The sequence below is a fragment of the Theropithecus gelada genome, chromosome X (assembly GCF_003255815.1).
Source record: "Theropithecus gelada isolate Dixy chromosome X, Tgel_1.0, whole genome shotgun sequence".
Classification (NCBI taxonomy): domain Eukaryota; kingdom Metazoa; phylum Chordata; class Mammalia; order Primates; family Cercopithecidae; genus Theropithecus; species Theropithecus gelada.
This window is the reverse complement of record NC_037689.1, coordinates 11,490,081-11,509,182: the sequence shown is the minus strand read 5'-3', so window position 1 is coordinate 11,509,182 and position 19,102 is coordinate 11,490,081. Positions and strand designations below refer to the sequence as shown.

The 19,102-nt window shown below is 49.5% G+C and overlaps 1 protein-coding gene across 4 annotated transcripts; it reads right to left on the bottom strand.

The window, feature by feature from the left end:
• Positions 1 to 2,816: 2,816 nt before the first annotated feature.
• Positions 2,817 to 18,599, bottom strand: ELK1 (ELK1, ETS transcription factor). Of its 4 annotated transcripts, XM_025373490.1 has the most exons (7): positions 18,411 to 18,599; positions 17,914 to 18,020; positions 8,547 to 8,790; positions 6,200 to 6,643; positions 5,059 to 5,490; positions 4,322 to 4,423; positions 2,817 to 4,236 (listed from the first exon to the last, which is right to left on the bottom strand). In XM_025373490.1, exons 3-7 carry the CDS (start codon positions 8,754 to 8,756, stop codon positions 4,138 to 4,140), a joined length of 1,287 nt encoding a protein of 428 aa, XP_025229275.1. In that variant the 5' UTR covers positions 8,757 to 8,790; positions 17,914 to 18,020; positions 18,411 to 18,599; the 3' UTR covers positions 2,817 to 4,137. The 4 variants fall into 4 exon arrangements, with proteins under 4 accessions (XP_025229275.1, XP_025229276.1, XP_025229274.1 ...); XM_025373491.1 differs by lacking the exon at positions 5,059 to 5,490 and having other exon boundaries at positions 4,322 to 4,361; positions 6,584 to 6,643; XM_025373489.1 differs by lacking the exon at positions 17,914 to 18,020.
• Positions 18,600 to 19,102: the final 503 nt, after the last annotated feature.

The following is a 19,102-nucleotide window of genomic DNA, read 5'->3' as shown; positions in this document are numbered from 1 at the left end:
CCAGAAGGACAGTCTGACTTGGAGGTAAAAATGTGGGCATCCCATGGAGGGTAAGTTGTATTTCAAGTGCGAAGACCGGGATAAGATGACCTAGAGGGGATGCATGAGAAGAGAGAAAGGAGTCCCAGGGCTTTGCCCTGGGGAACCCCAGTATTTCAAGTTTTTGAGAAGTAGGAGAAGCCGGCCCAGGGAACTGAGCAGGAGGGGCCTGTGGAGGAAGAGGAAAAACAGAGAGGGTTTTTCTCCAGGGCCTGGAACATTTGACCTGTGGCCTCTCATACAGTCTCATTTGGTCTGTTATTTTCTCTCTCTTTTTTTTAAACCTATCTACACAGTTCTGTTTTTTTCTTTTCTTTTCTTTTTGAGACAAGGTCTGGTTCTGTTACCCAGGCTGGAGTGCAGTGGCGTCATCGCAGACTGCAGCCTCAACCTCCTGGGCTCAAGCCATCCTCCCACCTCAGCCTCCCGAGTAGCTGGGACTACAGGCACACGCCACACCTGGCTAATTTTTAAAATTATTTGGAGAGACAGAGTTTTGCCACATTGTCCAGGTTGGTCTTGAATTCAAAGTCCTGGGCTCAAGCGATCCTCCCACCTGTGTCCTCAGTAGCTGGGACTACAGGTGTGCACCACTATACCTGGGTAATTTTTGTTTTTCGTTTTCGTTTTAGTAGCGGCAGGGTCCTGCTATGTTGCAGGTTGGTCTCAAACTCAAACTCCTAGCCTCAAGTGGTCCTCCCACGTCAGCCTCCCATGTAGCTGGGATTACAGGTGCACAATACTACTTATGCTAATTTTTCTAAGTTTTAGTAGAGATGGGGTCTCACCATGTGGCCCAGGCTGGTCTCAAGCTCCTGGTCTCAAGTGATCCTCCCACCTCGGCCTCCCAAAGTGCTGGGATTACAAGCATGAGCCGCCGCACCCAGCCTGGATTTACAACCTCTACTATATTCTCTTAATCACACAGCCTCTCAGACATTCTGTCACTCATACAGTCATTTTCTGTGTCATGGATTCCAGCCTTACTACAGTCTCCTTCTAACAGTTTCACACACACAATCATGTTTAACAGCCTGTCTCATTCAGTCAATATTGCCAATATTTTCTCTCACCAGTCAGTTCCTTACATATGCATGCACACTCACACAATCTCATGAAATGTTGAGCCACTCATTTGGCCTGTTACTTTCTCACATACACAAATAGTCACTGATTTATAGTCACCACTAACTAGTCTCTCATGAAGTTTCCCACACATGCACAAAAATCACCACCTCTCCTACCCTTTTCTCACTCAAGCCACTTTTTCACACACCCACGATCCCCGATTACAGCCTCTCCCACGAAGACATTCACACGCATACACAATCACACAGCATCTCAGACACCGTCGTCACCTAGTCTCACGTTTCTTCTCAGTCAGCTTCCAGCACCCTCAGTCCTTGATTTACAGCCTTTCATAAAGTCTCTTGCAAAGGGTTTTACCAATGGTATAATCAGTTTCTCAGCCACTGTCTGAGTCATCACTGTCCCTCAGTCAGCTTCTGATATACTCGGTCACTATTTCACAATCACCATTAGGCCCTTGATAAGTCACCTACAGTCACCCAGGCCCTGTCTCGGTCATGCACACCGTCATTTTCTTCATATGGGAAGCTCAGCATGGACACACGTGCACAGCTTTACAAGTTTCTCACACACCGCCACGTGGTCACTTGCCGTGTCTCATTTGCTCAGCTCTTTTGCGTGGCCCCGGATTTATGGTTGCTTATGAACTCTTTCACAAACCCCCTGACGCTCTGACATCACTCAGTTGTCAAGTTCCTCTCCCACAGTTGCTGACTCCCAGTTACCACTACTGCAAGTCTATCAATAGTTCCTTGCCCCTTTCCCTCGCATGCTCAGTGACGCGGTCTCTCGAGAACACCATGTCAGTGGCTCCGTCCGGCTCACTGTCATTTTCTCTCCCACTTCCTCACAGTTCCTGAACCTGTGGGACAGAATGTGGCAGTAACGGTAAATCGATTTGCCACTAGTTTCAGGTGTACACATACACACACACACACACACACGGCCTGTCACACTCTCCCAGTCACAGCCATTCGTTTTGTTTCTCAGTCTTTGCTACAGTCTCTCACGCCTGCTTTCGTACACACAGTTGCACCTTCTTGTGTCTTTGGTCCCAGTTGCTGGTTTGGTCTCATAGCCATTCTCTCTCGTACAATCAAGTTCGCACCCATACAGTCTTACAGCTTTAGCTGACACTACAGGCTCAAGTAGTTTTGTACATTGTCTATTTCTCAAACGTTGAGTCGCCTATAATGAGGTTTGTCACCTATACAATCTTTGCCACAATCCCTGACAACCTCTACTGTAGTTTCATGCCCACGTAGTCTCTCACATGCGGTTTGGGTCACTCAGTCTGTCTTGCTCACCATCAAACACTGATGGGGCTGCAGTCCCTACTCTCTTCTCATAGATATTATTTTGTGCATACCATCACAGGTTCTTGTACAGTACCTTGACTACTCGTCCAGGCTCAGTTATTTTCTGAAACACGGCCGCAATTTCCCACATAGACACACCATCAAAAGTCTGTGGTCACAACTTCTGTACTCTCTCACACACAATCACAGCTTTCCACATCTCTGACACACACATGGTTACCAATATGCAGTCCCTACTACTGTTTCTTACACACGCCATCACACCATTTCTCTCACGATCAACCTCTGCCTCACACCCTCCACAGTCATGCTTGTCACACTCAGCTAGTCCTTACAACATCAGAGAAAAAGTGCCAGCAGCCTCCAGCATCACTTTGAAAAATATATATTTACAGGAACAATTCCCCATTCTCTGGGACTCTTTAGAAAAAAAAAAGGTCCATTTTGGGGAAGTAAAACAAACAGTGGAGACGAGTGTAGCACCGTCCCCCAAATCACCAACCCCCAGGTCCCGAGGCCTGGGCTGGGCCAGCACTAACAGGTGAGCCCAGGAGTCTTTTGAACCCACTCTCTCTTGCCTAGAATAGAGACAGGACAGGCTTTATGTCCCCCATTCCTCCCTCCCAACTCCAGGGACATTGAAAGGGTCCTTTGTACCCGCCCGCAGGAAATTGGGGGGCTGGGAGGGAGGGAACTGAAAATACACGTTTGGTATCAAAAATAAACACTTGGAGGGGGGAGGCGGCAGGAAGATTCCCCCCCAAATCCCTTCCTTCCCACCCACCCCACTAAATATAGGAAGAGATGACTCCCTCTCCCCTATTGAAAAGCCCCATTTAAAAATAGATTATACTATCAAAATGGCAGCGGGGGAGAGACAGGGAGACCTGGAGAACTGGCTGGAGGGGCCCCCCAGACGGGGACCACCCCCCAAAAAAACCCTCCATTGGGAGGAAACAGGCAGGACCCCAGGGAGGTTGGCAGACAAAGGAATGGCTTTTCAGGGGGAAGAAGAACAAAAGGGACATTCCTCCCTGGCCAAAGTTGGTTGAAAAAGGATAAGCTGTCTGAGAGAAAGGCTGGGGAGGTGGAAATTTCTATTCCAAGGGTGTGATTCTTCCTTGGCCAAGACTCCCAACCCATTAAATGGTACAAATTCTTCCTGGACCCCTGAGTATGGCCAGGAATAATAAAACAAAACAAACTAACTCTTCTACTCACATCTGAAAATAGAGACAGGGCTCCCTCATCTCCCCAAGGGCAGGCTGAGAAATAAAGAAAGAAAGGTCGTTCTCAAGCCAGACCCCGATTGTCTTGTGTTGGGGAAAAAAGTGGGGAGGTGGGGGAGATGTCCTAACCACCCTAAAAGGTTAGGTCAGGCTCCTCCCAGTGGCCTTCAAAAAATAAATAAATAAACCGCCCCTACCATTGATGTAGGAGACGTGTAAGGGCGGCCACTGGGGGACTGACAGAAAACAGAGACGTTGTGGAAGCTGTGTGTTTTCTGTGGAGGAGATAATGAGAATTACTCTTGGGAGTAATTCTTCCCAAGGATCCCCACCCCACCACAATCAGAGCATGAGTCTTTCAGTTGAACTATGTTTCTCCTTGAGATGGCTGGCTGGAGAGAGCATGGATGGAGTGACCCCAGAAGGGGAGGTGGTGGTGGTGGCGGTGGTGGTGGTAGTAGTCATGGCTTCTGGGGCCCTGGGGAGAGCACCACGGGGGTCGAGAGGCCATCCACGCTGATGGAAGGGATGTGCACCTGGGCGCTGCCACTGGATGGAAACTGGGGGTAAAAAGAGCGAGAGGTCACAGATGGGGGCCATTCTTGGGTCTGTCACCCTGTCCAAAATGGGGAAAGAGGATCCTACCTGGAAGGAGAGCTTGGCCGGGCTACGGGGCGCAATGGGACTCAGGGTGCTCCAGAAGTGAATGCTGGGAGGCAGCGAGCTGGGTGTCAGCAGCACCGGGGTCTGTGGGGAGAGGGTGGTCGGAGCTCAAGTGAGTAGAGAGTAGATGTGGGATGCTGGAAGGGACTTGGGCCTAGCCCCACCACAGATTTCCCACTCACACTCCCAGGGTCACTCCCCAAAGTGCACACACCTAGATGGTAACTACGGAGGCCATGCCTACGATCTCTCAAACTCCGTAGACACCCCCCACTCCCTATTCCCGAGAGCCCACCCTCAGTTAGAGACCTCATTGGTCAAGACCACCCACAAGACCCTATCCAAATGCTGCTCTCAAACCTCTCAAGTCACCATCCAAACAGCTCAGGGTCAACTTCTAACTCATGTCCCACCCGTGAAATCCCATATGCAACTCCCAGACCAAAAAGCCCTGCTCAGGTTCCTTAAGCCACACCCCAACCCAGAAACAGTCCCACAGAAAGCCCCTTGGTCCCACCCACAAAAGTCCCCAGCCCTGCCCTTCACTAATCAAACCCCATCCCTCCAGTCCAGCGTCAGCCCAGTCAATCACACTCGAAGGCTCCACCCTCTTCAGGGACAACCACATTCGCCCTCCTCTGATTCCTGTTAGTCACCTGCCACATGCCAGTCCCATTGGGGTTGGCACCCACCCATCCCACACCTCCGCAGGCACTCACCAATGTATGTGTAGGAAGTAGGGACGGAGTTAGCGCCGGCCCAGGCGCCTGGAGGCCGGAGCCAGTTCCCGATCCTGGGGTCCGTTCGGGTCCTGGCCCACCTAGCAGGCTCGGGCTGAGTGGAAGCTCTAGGTCCCGGGGCTTCCGGCCCTTTTGTGGCTGGGAGATCTCAGGGCTGGAAGCCACGTGGCCGCCCGCCTGCCCTGCGGTGTCCATAACAACCGCGGGCAGCCGGGCTGGCACGCCCTCCTGTGGAGGGACTTCTGGCTCGGCCTTGGTAGTTTCCGGCACAAACCCTCTCTCCCTGGCAACTTCCAACTCTTCCTTGGGCCCTTCCACTTTCACTTCTGGGGGCAAAGCCCGGCCCAAACCTGGCTCCACATTCAGCTCTTCCGATTTCAGGTTTGGAGCCTCGGGCGGAGTCAGGATGACCTGGGAGAGGAGCAGGTACAAAGAGGGTAAGGATTGTTGGGGCCACAGGATTCTCCTGTGGGCTACCCAGTGATTTCCCCGGGAAAGTGGCACTTGGTACTGGGGGCATCAGAGCAGGTTCTCCAACAGGACATAGGACTTCATCAAGGAAGTAGGGCTTCCTCTGGGGCAAGTCCTCCTATGGGACAGGGGACTTGGGGTAAGACAACCTGAAGCAGGTAGGAATCTGAGGGATACCATCCTCATTCATTAAAACAGTGGTTCTCAAAAATTTACCTTCCTCTGAACCAGCAACATCTGCCTCATTTGGTAACAAGTTAAAAATACAAATTATTGGGCCCCTCCCCAGCCCCACATATTCAGAAACTCTGGGGGTGTGCCTGGCAATCTGTGGTTTAACAAGCCCTACAGGTGATTCTGATGAGCGCTAGAGTGTGAGAACTAGTGCATTAAACAAATATATTTCAGGCACCTACATGTTCGGCAGCTACTAACTGTAGCACAGTATTCTCCCCTTTCTGTCTCAGGATTTGTGTAGCTCTCTGCCCCATCCCTCCTTCTAAGAGGATGTCTGTGTTCTTCCTTCCACCATTATCTCCTTTAACAGGAGCACTATGTCTCTTCTACCAGCCTCCCTCATCATTCGGGGATTACACATCCGTCCTCTTTACTGCCTCCTCTTACTGGATTTCTATATTCCAGTCCTTACCTGCAGAGGCAAGCCGGCCTCCTCAGCCTCCAGGCAGGCCTCCAAGGGGCTTGGACTGGTGCTCCTGCTCCCCGAGGGGGGCGCTGCTGCTCCTGCAGGAGCTGCATTGGGGAGCACCACAGCAGGCCGAGGATGAGGGGGTGGCTGTGGCTGCAGAGACTGGATGGTGAAGGTGGAATAGAGGCCCGAACGCATGTACTCGTTCCGGCTGCTGCGTGCCAAACCACCCGGGCCTGCCATTCCTGCACCCTTGGGTGTGCCTGGCTTTCCAGAGGCAGTGTCCCCTGGGGTGGCATGTACAGCAGCAGGGGCCACATTTGGCATGGCGGAGGTAACAGACACCTCTGGCTGGGGCGGGCAGTCCTCAGTGGAGCACCCTGCGACCTCAGGATAGGACACAAACTTGTAGACGAACTTCTGGCCGCTCACCTTGCGGATGATGTTCTAGAAAGGGAGGAGAGGAACAGAGGGCCTGAGAGGAAAGGGGCAGGCTGGAGGCAGGGTGTGTGTATGTCGGGGTGGAGTGGTGTTTCTCTTCTCCTAGTGGCTCTCTTCCCACTTGCCCCTCTCTGGCTTTCCTGTCCCTCCTCTGTAAGTTCCCCTCTCAGCCTATCAGCCCATTTCCTCTCCCGTTGGTTTCTACCTCTTTCCTCTCCCCCTAGATTCCCCTTATCTATACCCCTCCCTAGTTCCTCCCCTTTCTCTCTTCTCTCCACAACAATTCTTTCTTTAAGCCCCTTCCCATCCACCCCTTTCCAAGCCTCCCTCTGTCACTCTCCAGGTCTATCTATCTGATTTTCCCACCCCCTCCACACTGTGGCTCCTCTTCACAATGGGGCCCGTGAAGGGAAGGTAGTAGGTGTGGGAGCAAGTCTTCTTGGCTCCAAGAACCAGGGGTTCACAGGCCAGGCCTTGTGGGTGACTGTCAGGACACAGTTTTGGAGACTAGCAAATGCAGTAAGACAAGAAAATGAAGTAACTGATATAAATGTTGGAAGAAAGTAAATTAATATAGATGGATGGGGCCATGAATTATTAATACAGAGGATTATTTGAAGCTAATGACACAGAAGTGGAATAGGGCAAGGTCACTGCAGAGGAGAGGGCGAGGAGGCCTCATTATTAATACCACTATGGAGGTTGAAGCTAAAGCAGTAAGAAAATGAAGTAACTAACAGCAATTAGACAAGAATATGAAAAATACTGGTATAAATATTGGGAGAGGGCCTATAACAAGGCTGGCTTGGGTGGGTCACAGAGCATGTTTGGGGTTTTTCAGGTCTGGTGGGTCTCAGAGATGACCTAGTGTTCCCAGAGGGCACAGTGAGGGAGCCTCATTACTAATATTGTTCTGGAGGGTTGAGCTCAAGGAATAAAATATGAAAATGGAATAAATGCCATAAACTATGAAGGGTATGCAGCATAGGTCCAGGGCTGTTCTGGGGGGCACGGGCAAGAGGAGTGTGGGAGCACTAGGGCATTCTGCGGAAGTCTTAGTGCTGGTCAGATATGTCACAGGGTGGGCCCGTGTTTCTCAAAAGAGGAACAAAAAGGGATATTCATGAATATTGTTTGGAAGTTTCAGCAGGAGGAATAAGAAGATGAAATAACTTGTATAAATATTGGGGGGAGGGGAAACCCAGCAGTGGCCTGGGGGTCTGAGAGGGCAGAATGGGGGAAATTTTAAATTTTAGCTGTAGGAATAAGATAATGAAAACAATTGATATAAATATTGGGGTAGACCAGTGCTGCTCTGGGAATTTAAGAAGATAGGGTGTGGAAGCTGGTACTAAACATGTTGTTGCAGAGGTTTTAGCTTAAGGAATAAGAGAAGAAAATAATTGGTTAAAAATGTTGGGGTCCCAGAGGACAAAGTAAGCAAAAGCTGGTATAATACTGTCAGGGAGGTTTTGATTCTAGGAATATGAAATATTCTGGAATAAGAGAAGACTATGAAATAACTAGGGAAGCCCAGCACTGGTCTAGGGCTTCCAGAGGACAGAATGAGGACCAACCATTATTAACCATGTTTTCAAAATGTTGGCTATAGGAATATGACACGAAAATGAAATGCGCATGGCAGGGCAGCATCACTTTGGGGATCTCAGAGTGGGAGTAGGAGTCAGTATTAATAATGCAATGATGGTTTTTGCCAAAGCAGTAAGACAAGAAAGTAGGTGAGATAGTGCTTAGGGGCCCAATACTGGCCTGACGGTACCAATGGATGGGTTAAAAACTGATAAATTTTAACATTGTTTTCAAAGTCATAGCTATGGCAATCAAAACAAAATAAAATCTCTGATATAAATGTTAGGGGGGGTCCCAGCCCTGGTCTGAGAGACTGTACCTTGTCATAGTAGTACCGCAAGGCCCGGCTGAGCTTGTCGTAATTCATGTTGGTCTTGTTCTTGCGTAGCCCCCACAGCCGGGCCACCTCCTCTGCATCCACCAGCTTGAATTCACCACCATCCCGTGAAGTCCAGGAGATGATGTGGCCATTGCCTTGCTCTCTCAGCAGCTGCAGCAGAAACTGCCACAGCGTCACAGATGGGTCCATCGCTGGGGGAGTGCTCACGCCATCCCAGGGGTACCTGGAGAGCAAACAGCTGAGTTGAGAGGCTGTGGACATAGGAGGGGCAGAGGTCAGGGGGAGGAGGATTCCTTTTTTTGTCATCTTTTCTCCATCTCTGTCCTCAAACCCTACCATCATTCCCTAAACATTCCCAGACTAACTTCTAGCTCCCCAGTCCAGCTTGGGATGCTCCCTGTGATGGGATACAACTCATGAGTATCTTAGGATGGTGTGAATGTATTTTGCCTGTGGGACAAATGTGAATCTGTGGCGGTCAGAGGGCAGACTGTGGTAGGCCAGATGATGCCACCCCTGCTCCACATCCTAATCCTTGGAACCTGTATGTTATTTATACTACGTAGCAGAAAAGAACTTTGCAGATGAAATTAAGGTTACAAACCTTAAGACAGGGAGATTATTTCTGGATTATTTGATTAAATTCAATCTAATCATATGAGCTCTGAAAAGCAGATGATGAAGAAAGAAAGGTAGCTCAGAGATGTGATGACAGAAGAGGCAGGGGAGATTCAAAATGTGAGAGGGACTCAACCTGCCATTGTTGGCTTTGAAGATGGAGGAAGGGGGCTCAGAGCCAAGGACTGTGGGCAGCCTCTTAAAGCTGGGAATGGCCATCAGCTGATAGACAGTAAAGAAACAGGGAATTCAGTCCTACGACCTCAAGGAATTGGATTCTGCCAACAACTTGAATGAGCAGGAAATGGATTTTCCCCTAGAGCCTCCAGAAGGAACACAACCCTGCCAATACCTTGATTTCAGCCCACTGAGACCAGTGTGGGACTTCTGACCTATAACAATTTTTTTTTTTTCTGTGGACTCTCAAAATTCTCCTCAGGTCAACAGGTATAACAGGTATAAATATAACTCATTATTAAAAAAAAAAAATTTTTTTTTTTTGAGACAGAGTCTCGCTCTGTCACCCAGGCTGGAGTGCAGTGGCACCATTTTGGCTCACTGCAAGCTCCACCTCCCGGGTTCACGCCATTCTCCTGCCTCAGCCTCCCGAGTAGCTGGGACTACAGGTGCCCGTCACCACGCCTGGCTAGTTTTTTTTGTATTTTTAGTACAGACGGGGTTTCACCGTGTTAGGCAGGATGGTCTCAAACTCCCAATCTTGTGACCCACCCGCCTTGGCCTCCCAAAGTGCTGGGATTACAGGCGTGAGCCATTGCACCCAGCCACAAATATGTTATTTTAAGCAGCTAAATTTGTGATAATTTATTACAGCAAGAATAGAAAATTAGTTCCATCCCCCTTATTTGAGTGTTATCTGTATCTTCTACCATATAAATGTTAAGTTTTTCAGGTTTTTTTGCCAGAGCCTTGCAAAGGCTGCTCACTCCACGTGGGGCTTCCTTCTTCTGCCTAGCAGTCTTTCTCATCTTTCAAATTCCACCTTGAAGGTCCTTTCCTTTATGAAGCCGTCCTAAAACTGAACGCCTGATCTCTCTGTCCTGTTACTATCCCTGAATGTTCTCTTTGTTTTTTTTTTTTTTTTTTTTTTTTGAGATGGAGTCTCTCTCTGTCGCCCAGGCTGGAGGGCAGCGTAGTGGCACAATCTTGACTCACTGCAACCTCTGCCTCCCAGGTTCAAGTGAGTCTCGTGCCTCAGCTTCCCGCATAGCTGGGATTACAGGTACCCACCACCACGACCGGCTAATTATTGTATTTTTAGTAGAGACATGGTTTCACCATGTTGGCCAGGCTGGTCTTGAACTCCTGACCTCAAGTGATCCACCCACCTCCCACCTTGACATTCCAAAGTGCTGGGATTACAGGTGCGAGACACCATGCTCGGCTCTGAATGTTCTCTTTCTCGATGACAGCAATAATTAATATCTATTGAGAGCTTAATACACATCAGGCACTGTTCTAAGCAGAGGCAATATGACCTGCTGGACAACTGCCCAGGCACTAGGGCCAGACTGCCAGTGTTTGAATCCTGGTTCTGCCACTTATTAGCTGTGTGACCCTGTGCATATTCTTTTTCTTTTCTTTTTAGAAATGGGGTCTCACTACGTTTGCCCAGGCTGTTCTTGAACTCCCAGGCTCAAGCAATCCTCTCTCCCTGGCCTCCTAAAGTGCTAGGATTATAGGCATGAGGCACCACGCTTGGCTGATATTCTTTAACCTCTTTGTACCTCAATTTTCTCATGTGTAAAACAGGGATAATGATATGCCCATTGCTAAAATGGGGATAACAATACCTAGTTCATAGAGATATTGTATAGATTAAATATTATATGCCTGAGGTATATGATAAGCTCTAAATATTAGTTTCTGATTTGTTCATAGTCCCTTATCTGCTATTCCAAAATCCAAAATGCTCTAAAAGCAGAAAGCTTCTTATACCTCTTTTGGCAGCAAAACCTGATTTGAAATGAAACAAGGCCCTTTCTGGTCTTTATTGATTCTCACTTAGTGTGAGAGTGTTCATACATTTTGCTGCATAAATATGAACACAGCCGACTAAAGAGCTTACTAAGGGGTGTTATGTAACATCGTATATGCATCATGTTACCTTTCTGAAATCTGAAGAAATTGAAATTCTGAAACGCATCTGGCACCAGGGGTTTTGGGTAAGGGCATGTACACCTGTACTGTTATATTTTTTTAATGGGCATTGACTCATTTATCCCTTATCATGCCTCTGAGAAGTAGGTAGTCTTACTGTCATTAATTTATAAATGAGGCAGCGGAGGCACAAATGTCTACGTACCTTCCACAGTCCACAAGTGGCAGAGCCAGCATTTGGAGCCAGGCAGTCAGGTTCCAGTTGGCTAAGCATCTCACCATTAGACTAAATGGCCCCTCACACCAACTGCTCCCTCTTAGCATGTCCCTCAAAGAACAGGATCCTCCCTGTCACCCCATTACTGCTTTCTTTCCTGAGAGCAAACTGGAAATAAACATGAGCTTCCTGTTCAATTATACAAGTCACAAAGCCATGAAGTGTCCGATTAGAGAGTCCTGTCACCAGAGACCTCACTGAATTTGTTTTGCAGGCAGGCTTGTTTCAAAAGCCCAAAGAGTTCAGAGTGACTCCTGGTGGCAAAGACAGGCAATTTTACCAGTTCCTCTTTCAGCTGCAACAGCACCTATCAGCTGAGTGAAAGGTCACGGTGGGCTTCCAGCTTCAATAGCACATACGGCTTTGTATTTTGTCATTTCTCCCACTTGACCCCTCATAAGAGTTCTAGCAATCTGCCTTGCTTGGATATGTTTACTTCTTTCCATCTCCTTCACTTAGCAAGCTTTTGGTGAGTGGGCCAGGTGCTGCGGATACAGCCGAGAACGAAACAGACAACAATGCCTGCTCCAGAGGAGCTCACATCTTAGCAGGGAAGGCAGGTGAGAAACAAGGCAAACGTGTACAAGAGTGCGTCGAATGGTGGGAAGGGTTATGAGAAAAGAAATCAAGCAGGGGAGAGCTGTTCCTTTCACATGGAGAGTCAGGGGAGAGTAGTCACCAACGAGGGGACAACTGGGCAGAGACCTGAAGGAAGTGAAGGAACTGGGCTCGTGAGTATCTGAGAGCAGCGAGCCAGGTGGAAGTGGCAGCCAGTGTGAAGGGCCCAAGGCTGGAGACTGGTAGGTGACAGGGGGAGAGGAGGCCGGCACGGGTTGGAGGGAGAGCAGGGAGGCAGCGGGAGAGGTGAACAGAGTGACGGGGGCCAGACTGAGCCAGGCTTTTTCGGGCGCTGTCAGGACGTTGAGTGAGACAGGAGCCACGAGAGGGTTGTGAACAGAGGGATGACAGGCTGTGACTGAGATTTTAACAGGATCCCCCTGGCGGTTGTGAGGAGAATAGACTATCGGGGCTGAAGAGGCCACTGCGGTAGACGATGGTGGTAGCAGTGGGGCTGGCGAGAAGTGGCTGGGTTCTGGAGAAAGCCTGAACACAAAATAGGACTTGCTGACAGATAGCATGCCTGGGGGAGGTGAGAGAAGGGTCCAGGGTGAGTCTAGGTTTGTGGCCTAATTACCCACAAGGACAGCATTGTGGTCAGCTGAGGTGGGAGCCTCGCAGGAGAGTAAGTTTTGAGGGGGGTCATGCCAGTTTTGGAGATGGTCAGTTTCAGAGGCCTGTCAGACACCTACGGGTATGCTATGAATACATTTTAATAATTTAAAAATGCAAGCCAGGCATACGATGCTTACCATGTGCTGCACACTCTTTGAATCATTTAACTCACTGAATCCTCAAACCACCATTAAAGGGTGGGAATTACCATTTCCTCCATTTTCCACATGAGGCAATGGAGGTACAGAAAAGTAACCTGCCCAAGTCACACAGCTGGAAGTCGGCAGAGCCGGAATTCAAAACATAAGTGGTATGGCTCTAGCGAGCAATCCTAGCCACCTTACACCACCAGTGCTCCATGAAGAGAAACAGAGAAGGCTAAGATCCTAGAGAGTGACAGGAATGCTGTTTTACACAGGGTGTGCAAGGAGTTCTTCCCCAAGGAAGTGACACCTGGCCTGAAGCAGGGGAGGTAGCAAGCCAGGCTGCCCTCTGTGGGGGAGGGCCTCCAGGCGGAGTGAACGGCGTGTACAAAGGCTCTGAGGCAGCCACCCTGAAATATCTACCGTTCCGAGACAGTTCCAACCTCTGAGGGTAAGCACGGGCTGCTCTCCCCTCAGGGAGAGCTCTTGCCTCACTTCATGGACTCAATTACACAATCATCGCGTTCCAGGAAGAATTCATTCTTCCTCTGCGTGATCGAAGGTGCCAAATAACCTGCCTGCTCTTGCAAATCTGTTCTTTCTGGGTCTTCAGCCTTATGTTCCTCTGCCCCTGTTCTGGCTATTCTGGCTCAAGGTTACCTTGGGCAAGTTACTCAGCCTCTCTGTGCCTGTTTCCTCATCTGTAAAATGGGGATATTTTACTCTCAAAGTCAAATATTCTCAAAAGTACACGCACCCTCCAAGGCTTCTGTGAGCATTAAATGTGTCAATTCTGTAAAATACTTCTGTAAAAGACTTAAGGAGGGATTGACTTTTTTTTTTTTTTTTTACAAGTACTATTTTTTTTTTTTTTTTTTTTTGAGATGGAGTCTGGCTCTGTCGCCCAGGCTGGAGTGCAGTGGCCGGATCTCAGCTCACTGCAAGCTCCGCCTCCCGGGTTTACGCCATTCTCCTGCCTCAGCCTCCCGAGTAGCTGGGACTACAGGCGCCCGCCACCTCGCCCGGCTAGTTTTTTGTATTTTTTAGTAGAGACGGGGTTTCACCGTGTTAGCCAGGATGGTCTCGATCTCCTGACCTCGTGATCCGCCCGTCTCGGCCTCCCAAAGTGCTGGGATTACAGGCTTGAGCCACGACGCCCGGCCTACAAGTACTATTGTTAGGAAATTCTTTTTTATACATGTGCCTTTGTATAGCATATTCCAAGCACCATAGTGTAACAATGAAACTTTACTGAAATAACACTACCCAGGTACAACAAAATCAAATCACTCTTAGAAACATCTTTTACGCCTGTGCCTTTAGGAGAGTGTATTACACACACCACAGTGGTTATTTTTATTTATTTATTTATTTCAGAGACAGGGATCTCACTATGTTGCCCAGGCTGGCCTGGAACTCCTGGGCTCAAGTAATCCTTCCACCTCAGCCCCTGTGCCCAGTTACACACCACAGTTTTGTGAACACATTCTTTCAATGCAACAATACAGTCCTTATTCACATATACAACTAGCACTCTTAGAAACAGCTTTCATACCTGTGCCTTCACAGAGCATATTACATACCTCAGTTTTGTGAACACATCCTTTTGAAAAGGAGGAAAATCCTTATTCATATATAAACTGGCATTCTTAGAAACATCTTTGATACATGTATCTTTTGCACTGCATTCCAGGCACCACCGTGTGGTAAACATCCTTTGGGGGTTGGTATTTGAACAAAAAAGTGCCTCTGATGTGTGGTAGATACTCCACAGATACTAGCTATTAGCTAGTGTGTCATCCTTCTCCCCCTGCCCCTGCAATCCTATGTGTCACCTCGGCCTGCACTATCTGGCTCCAATCACCTGTGTGACCTCACCTTCTGCCCCTCCCTGCACTCTGCTCCAGCCACACTGGCCGCCTTGATGTTCCTTGAACATGGCAGGCACCATCGCACCTCAGGGCCTTTGCACTGGCGCTTCCTTCTGCCTGGTATGCTCTTCCCCTAGACATTAAGGCTCCCTCCCTCTCCACCGTGAGGCCCTAATTCAAGAGTCATCTTCCCTGTGCCTAAGATTTCAACCACTCCCCAAGACTCGATTCCTACCTGCCCTATTTCATTATTTCTTCTCGGCATTTGTCTGTTATGCTAATTTAACTTATTTATTTTGTTCACATAGTCTGTCTCCCTAATTTGGTTTTTTTTTTTTTTTTTTTTTTTTTTTTACAGAGTCTCACTCTGTCACCCAGGCTGGAGTGCAGTGGTGCAATCTTGGCTCACTGCAACCTCCGCCTCCTGGGTTCAAGCAATTCTCCTGCCTCAGCCTCCCAAGTAACTGGGATAACAGGCGCACGCCACCATGCCCAGCTAATTTTTTCTATTTTAGTAGAGACGGGGTTTCACCGTGATGCCCAGGCTGGTTTCGAACTCCTGAGCCCAGGCAATCCGCCCACCTCGGCCTCCCAAAGTGCTAGGATTACAGGCGTGAGCCACCGCGCCCGGCCTCCCCAACTTTAATAAATGTCTGCTCCACAAGCACAGATATTTCGGCCTGTTTTGTTCCTTGCCATATTCCAGCACCTGGAAGAGTGCCTGGTACTCACGAGGGGCTCAGTAAAGGTTGGTTGCATGAACAGTCCCAACTAACTAGCCCTCATATCCCTTCTTCTTCCCCATCTGACCCCTATGCTGGTGTCTGAAATTATCTTTTTCCCATTTATTCATGGGATAAATTCTTATTGAGCATTTGCTGTTTACCTGGTACATTTTCAGTTGCTGGAGACATAGCAGTGAATGAGCAGACAAAAACTGAGTCCTCATGGGACTCACATTCTAATGTGGAGAGACAGACAACAAACAACCCACACAGTGTGTCAGACAGTGATAAAGGGCAATGGGACAAAGCAGGGACCTGGCTTAAGCCCTGCTGGGTGTGCAGCTTCAGATGGCCAGGGAGGGGTTGACTTTTTTTGTTTTTACAAGTAGCATTGTTAGGAACTTCTTCTTTATACATGTGCCTTCGTATAGTATATTCCAAGCACCATGGTGTGACAATCAATCTTTACTGAAATAACACTACCCAGGTACAACAAAATCAAATTACTCTTAGAAACATCTCTTATGCCTGTGCCTTTAGGAGAGTGTATTACACACACCACAGTGGTTGTTTTTTGGTTTTTATTCAGAGACAGGGATCTCACTATGTTGCCCAGGCTGGCCTGGAACTTCTGGGTTCAAGTGATCCTCCCACCTCGGCCTCCAGAGTAGTTGGGACTATAGGTGCACACCCGTGCCCAGCTACACATCACAGTTTTGTGAACACATTCTTTCAATGCAACAACACAGTCCTTATTCACATATACAACTAGCACTCCTAGAAACAGCTTTTATATTTGTAACTTTACAGAGCATATTACATACCTCAGTCTTGTGAACACATCCTTTTGAAAAGGAGGAAAATCCTTACTCATATATAAACTGGCATTCTTAGAAACATCTTTGATACATGTATCTTTTTATACTGCATTCCACGCACCACAGTGTGGTAAACATCCTTTGGGGGTTGGTATTTGAACAGAGTGCTGAAAGGAACCATGCAGAGATCCGGGGGTGGTGTTCAAGGCACAAAGAACAGCCAATGCAAAGGCCCTGAGGCTGGCCCATGCCTGCTATATTTGAGGAGCTGTGTGGTGGAGCCAGTGTGGTTGGAGCACAGTAAGGGGGTGGGAAGGTATAGGCGGTAATGCTAGAAAGGTTACTTGTTTCACCATTATTTCACAGGTAATATTTATTTACACTGGAGGAGATTCTAGTTCTGATCCCCCATTTCACAAATGAAGAAAAAGATACAGAGAGGAAGTGGTTAAATCACAGATCGAAGGTCACACAGCTGCTGGGATTGGGGGGTGGGTGGGTGGGTGCTGAGAGAAGGTGGGGAATGAAGACCACTCTGCAGGCAGAGGGAACAGCAAGAACAAAAGCTTGGAGGTGGGAACTAATTTGGTTTTTAAGGACTGAGGCCTCAAGTGGGGTGGGATGCGGTCTAAGAGGGGAGCCTCAAAAATTATCCTGTGTCCTGAGTACTTCCTGGGCCACCTTTGAGTAAGGAATTTAACCTCCCTATGGCCCAGCTCGCTCACTACCTATCTCATGGGGTTGTGGTGAGGATTAAAGGAACTCATTCATATGAAACACTCTGCCTGATACACAGCAGGTGCTCAATAAACGCTAGCTCCTACTGGCATTACCATCATCACTGGTGCTAATGTATTCACTTATAGTGAGGCAGAACGTCTTTGTGGTTACTAGTGTGATCAGGCTGACCCACTAGTAAGAGGTGAGGGACAGGCAAGGCCATACACTGCTCCACAAGGAAAAGAGGATCAGCACGTTCTCTTCTGGGAAGGGGAAAAAAAAGAAGGAAATTGAAAGTACACGGCCGACCTTCCCCCAATTACAAAGCACTGGACTCACGGGAGGGTATGCGGGGGACTGTGCAAGCATACAGAGGTGTGGGGGAGGAAGGCCAATGAACAGATCCACTGCAAAGGGAAGGGGTGATGAGGCTCATCGCCTGAGGGGAAGGGGAGTAGAAAACCTTACAGACTCCTGCACCACGGTGAAGGGAGAGAAAAGCCATCACACAGACTGATTCAAAGCAGAGAGGGAAAAAGGCTATGGACTGAGCTACTGAAAATAGGAAGATATAAAGCACTAAACTGATCCACTATTAAAAATAAGAGAGAACCCCAAGGGCTAGAGTGACAATCTACGAAAAAGAGAGGGCAGATAGGGCAATGGACTGATAGCTAAAGGGACGTGAATCCAAACATGAAGACTGATCCACTATAAAATGGTGGTGGTGGTGGGGGCGGGGGGGAGGTGGTTCTGAAAAAAGCCATGGACTGATGCATTGGTGGACTGGAGGAGGCAGGAATACAAACTCAGGTAGACTCACTGTTAAAGAGGGATGCGGAGGGGTGCGGCGCCACGGATTTATTTCGCTACAATGTACAGGAGGGGTGGAATAAACAAGGCCACGAACGGGTCTTCTGAAAGTTGAGGCTAGGAGAAATCCAAACACTCAGATACACCTACTATTAAGGGGGCTGAACACTGTCACAGGCTGGCTCCCTGTAAGTGGGGGTGGGTGGGGGGCGGGTGGGGGTAGGGGGAAAGCCTATGGACGAGTCCACCCTAAGTTGGCGTGGGGAAAAACATAAGCACGCAGACCGATCCATTACACAACGGGAGGGGGAGGTTAGGCCACGGTCAGATCCACTACAAGGGACGAAGGGCTTGAGCAATGCCACACGCAGGTCCACCAGCCGTGGTGGTGGCGGCGGGGAGTCGAACACCAGCAGGCCACCGGCCAAGCCACATCCTTTGCGCGGGGGCGGGAAGGATACGTGGGGTCACGGACGGGGCCCTCCACCCTCCAGGCCCAGAGCTCACCTGTGTGTAGCGTGGCGGTGGCGTTGGCAGCTCCGGGGGGCGGGGGCTCCATACGCGGCCCCACCGCCCCCCAGGCCTGGGTTCCGAGGCGGCGGTGGCGGTGGTGGTGGCGGTGGCGGCAGCCGCGGCGGCAGCACCTAGAAGCCGCCCCTGCGTTTCCCTACAGCTCACGTGGGCCCGGGGAGGAGGAGCCCGGTGTCCCGCCGCTCGCTGATTGGCCAAAGCGCTATTAATCGGCCGCAAGGCCTCGAGGGGTTGGGGGACGGGCCCTTCCCCACAGAGCTGTGCCGTGATTGGCCTAAGGGGAAATGATGGAACGCTCACGGCCCCTGGAGTCCCGAGGAGGCGCGTTCGGCCTTCCCGGTGCTCTACGCCGATTGGCTCAAGGACTGACGGACTGTGAGCAACTGACGAGGCTCGGGGCGTGTGTGTAGGGGGCGGGGGGCTGCCTCACACTGATTGGCTTACATGGGATTGATGGAAGACAGCCTCCAAGGACGGGGGTGGGTAGCCCTGTTTTTCTCTGATTGGCGGATGAGGGACTCCTAGACCCCTGCCAAAACACCAAGGGGGTGGTGCCGCACGCCACGCTGCTCAGCGGAAGCAGGACTTGTATAGAAATGGGCGTAGCAGTCGGCGGGAGTGGGTCGGGCTGGGCTCCGCGTAGGCGGGCAGGGCAATTCTTTGGTTAG

What these genes read in the sequence shown, in the direction of transcription:
- ELK1 (XM_025373488.1), bottom strand. Translation starts at nt 8,909, where the DNA reads ATGATGGTAGGGTTTGAGGACAGAGATGGAGAAAAGATGACAAAAAAA. An exon ending in AGGCCGGCTTGCCTCTGCAG is followed by an intron (nt 5,491 to 6,199) that starts GTAAGGACTGGA and finishes CTCCTCTCCCAG; the next exon opens with GTCATCCTGACTCCGCCCGA. An exon ending in CGGCCAAGCTCTCCTTCCAG is followed by an intron (nt 4,237 to 4,321) that starts GTAGGATCCTCT and finishes TTTTACCCCCAG; the next exon opens with TTTCCATCCAGTGGCAGCGC.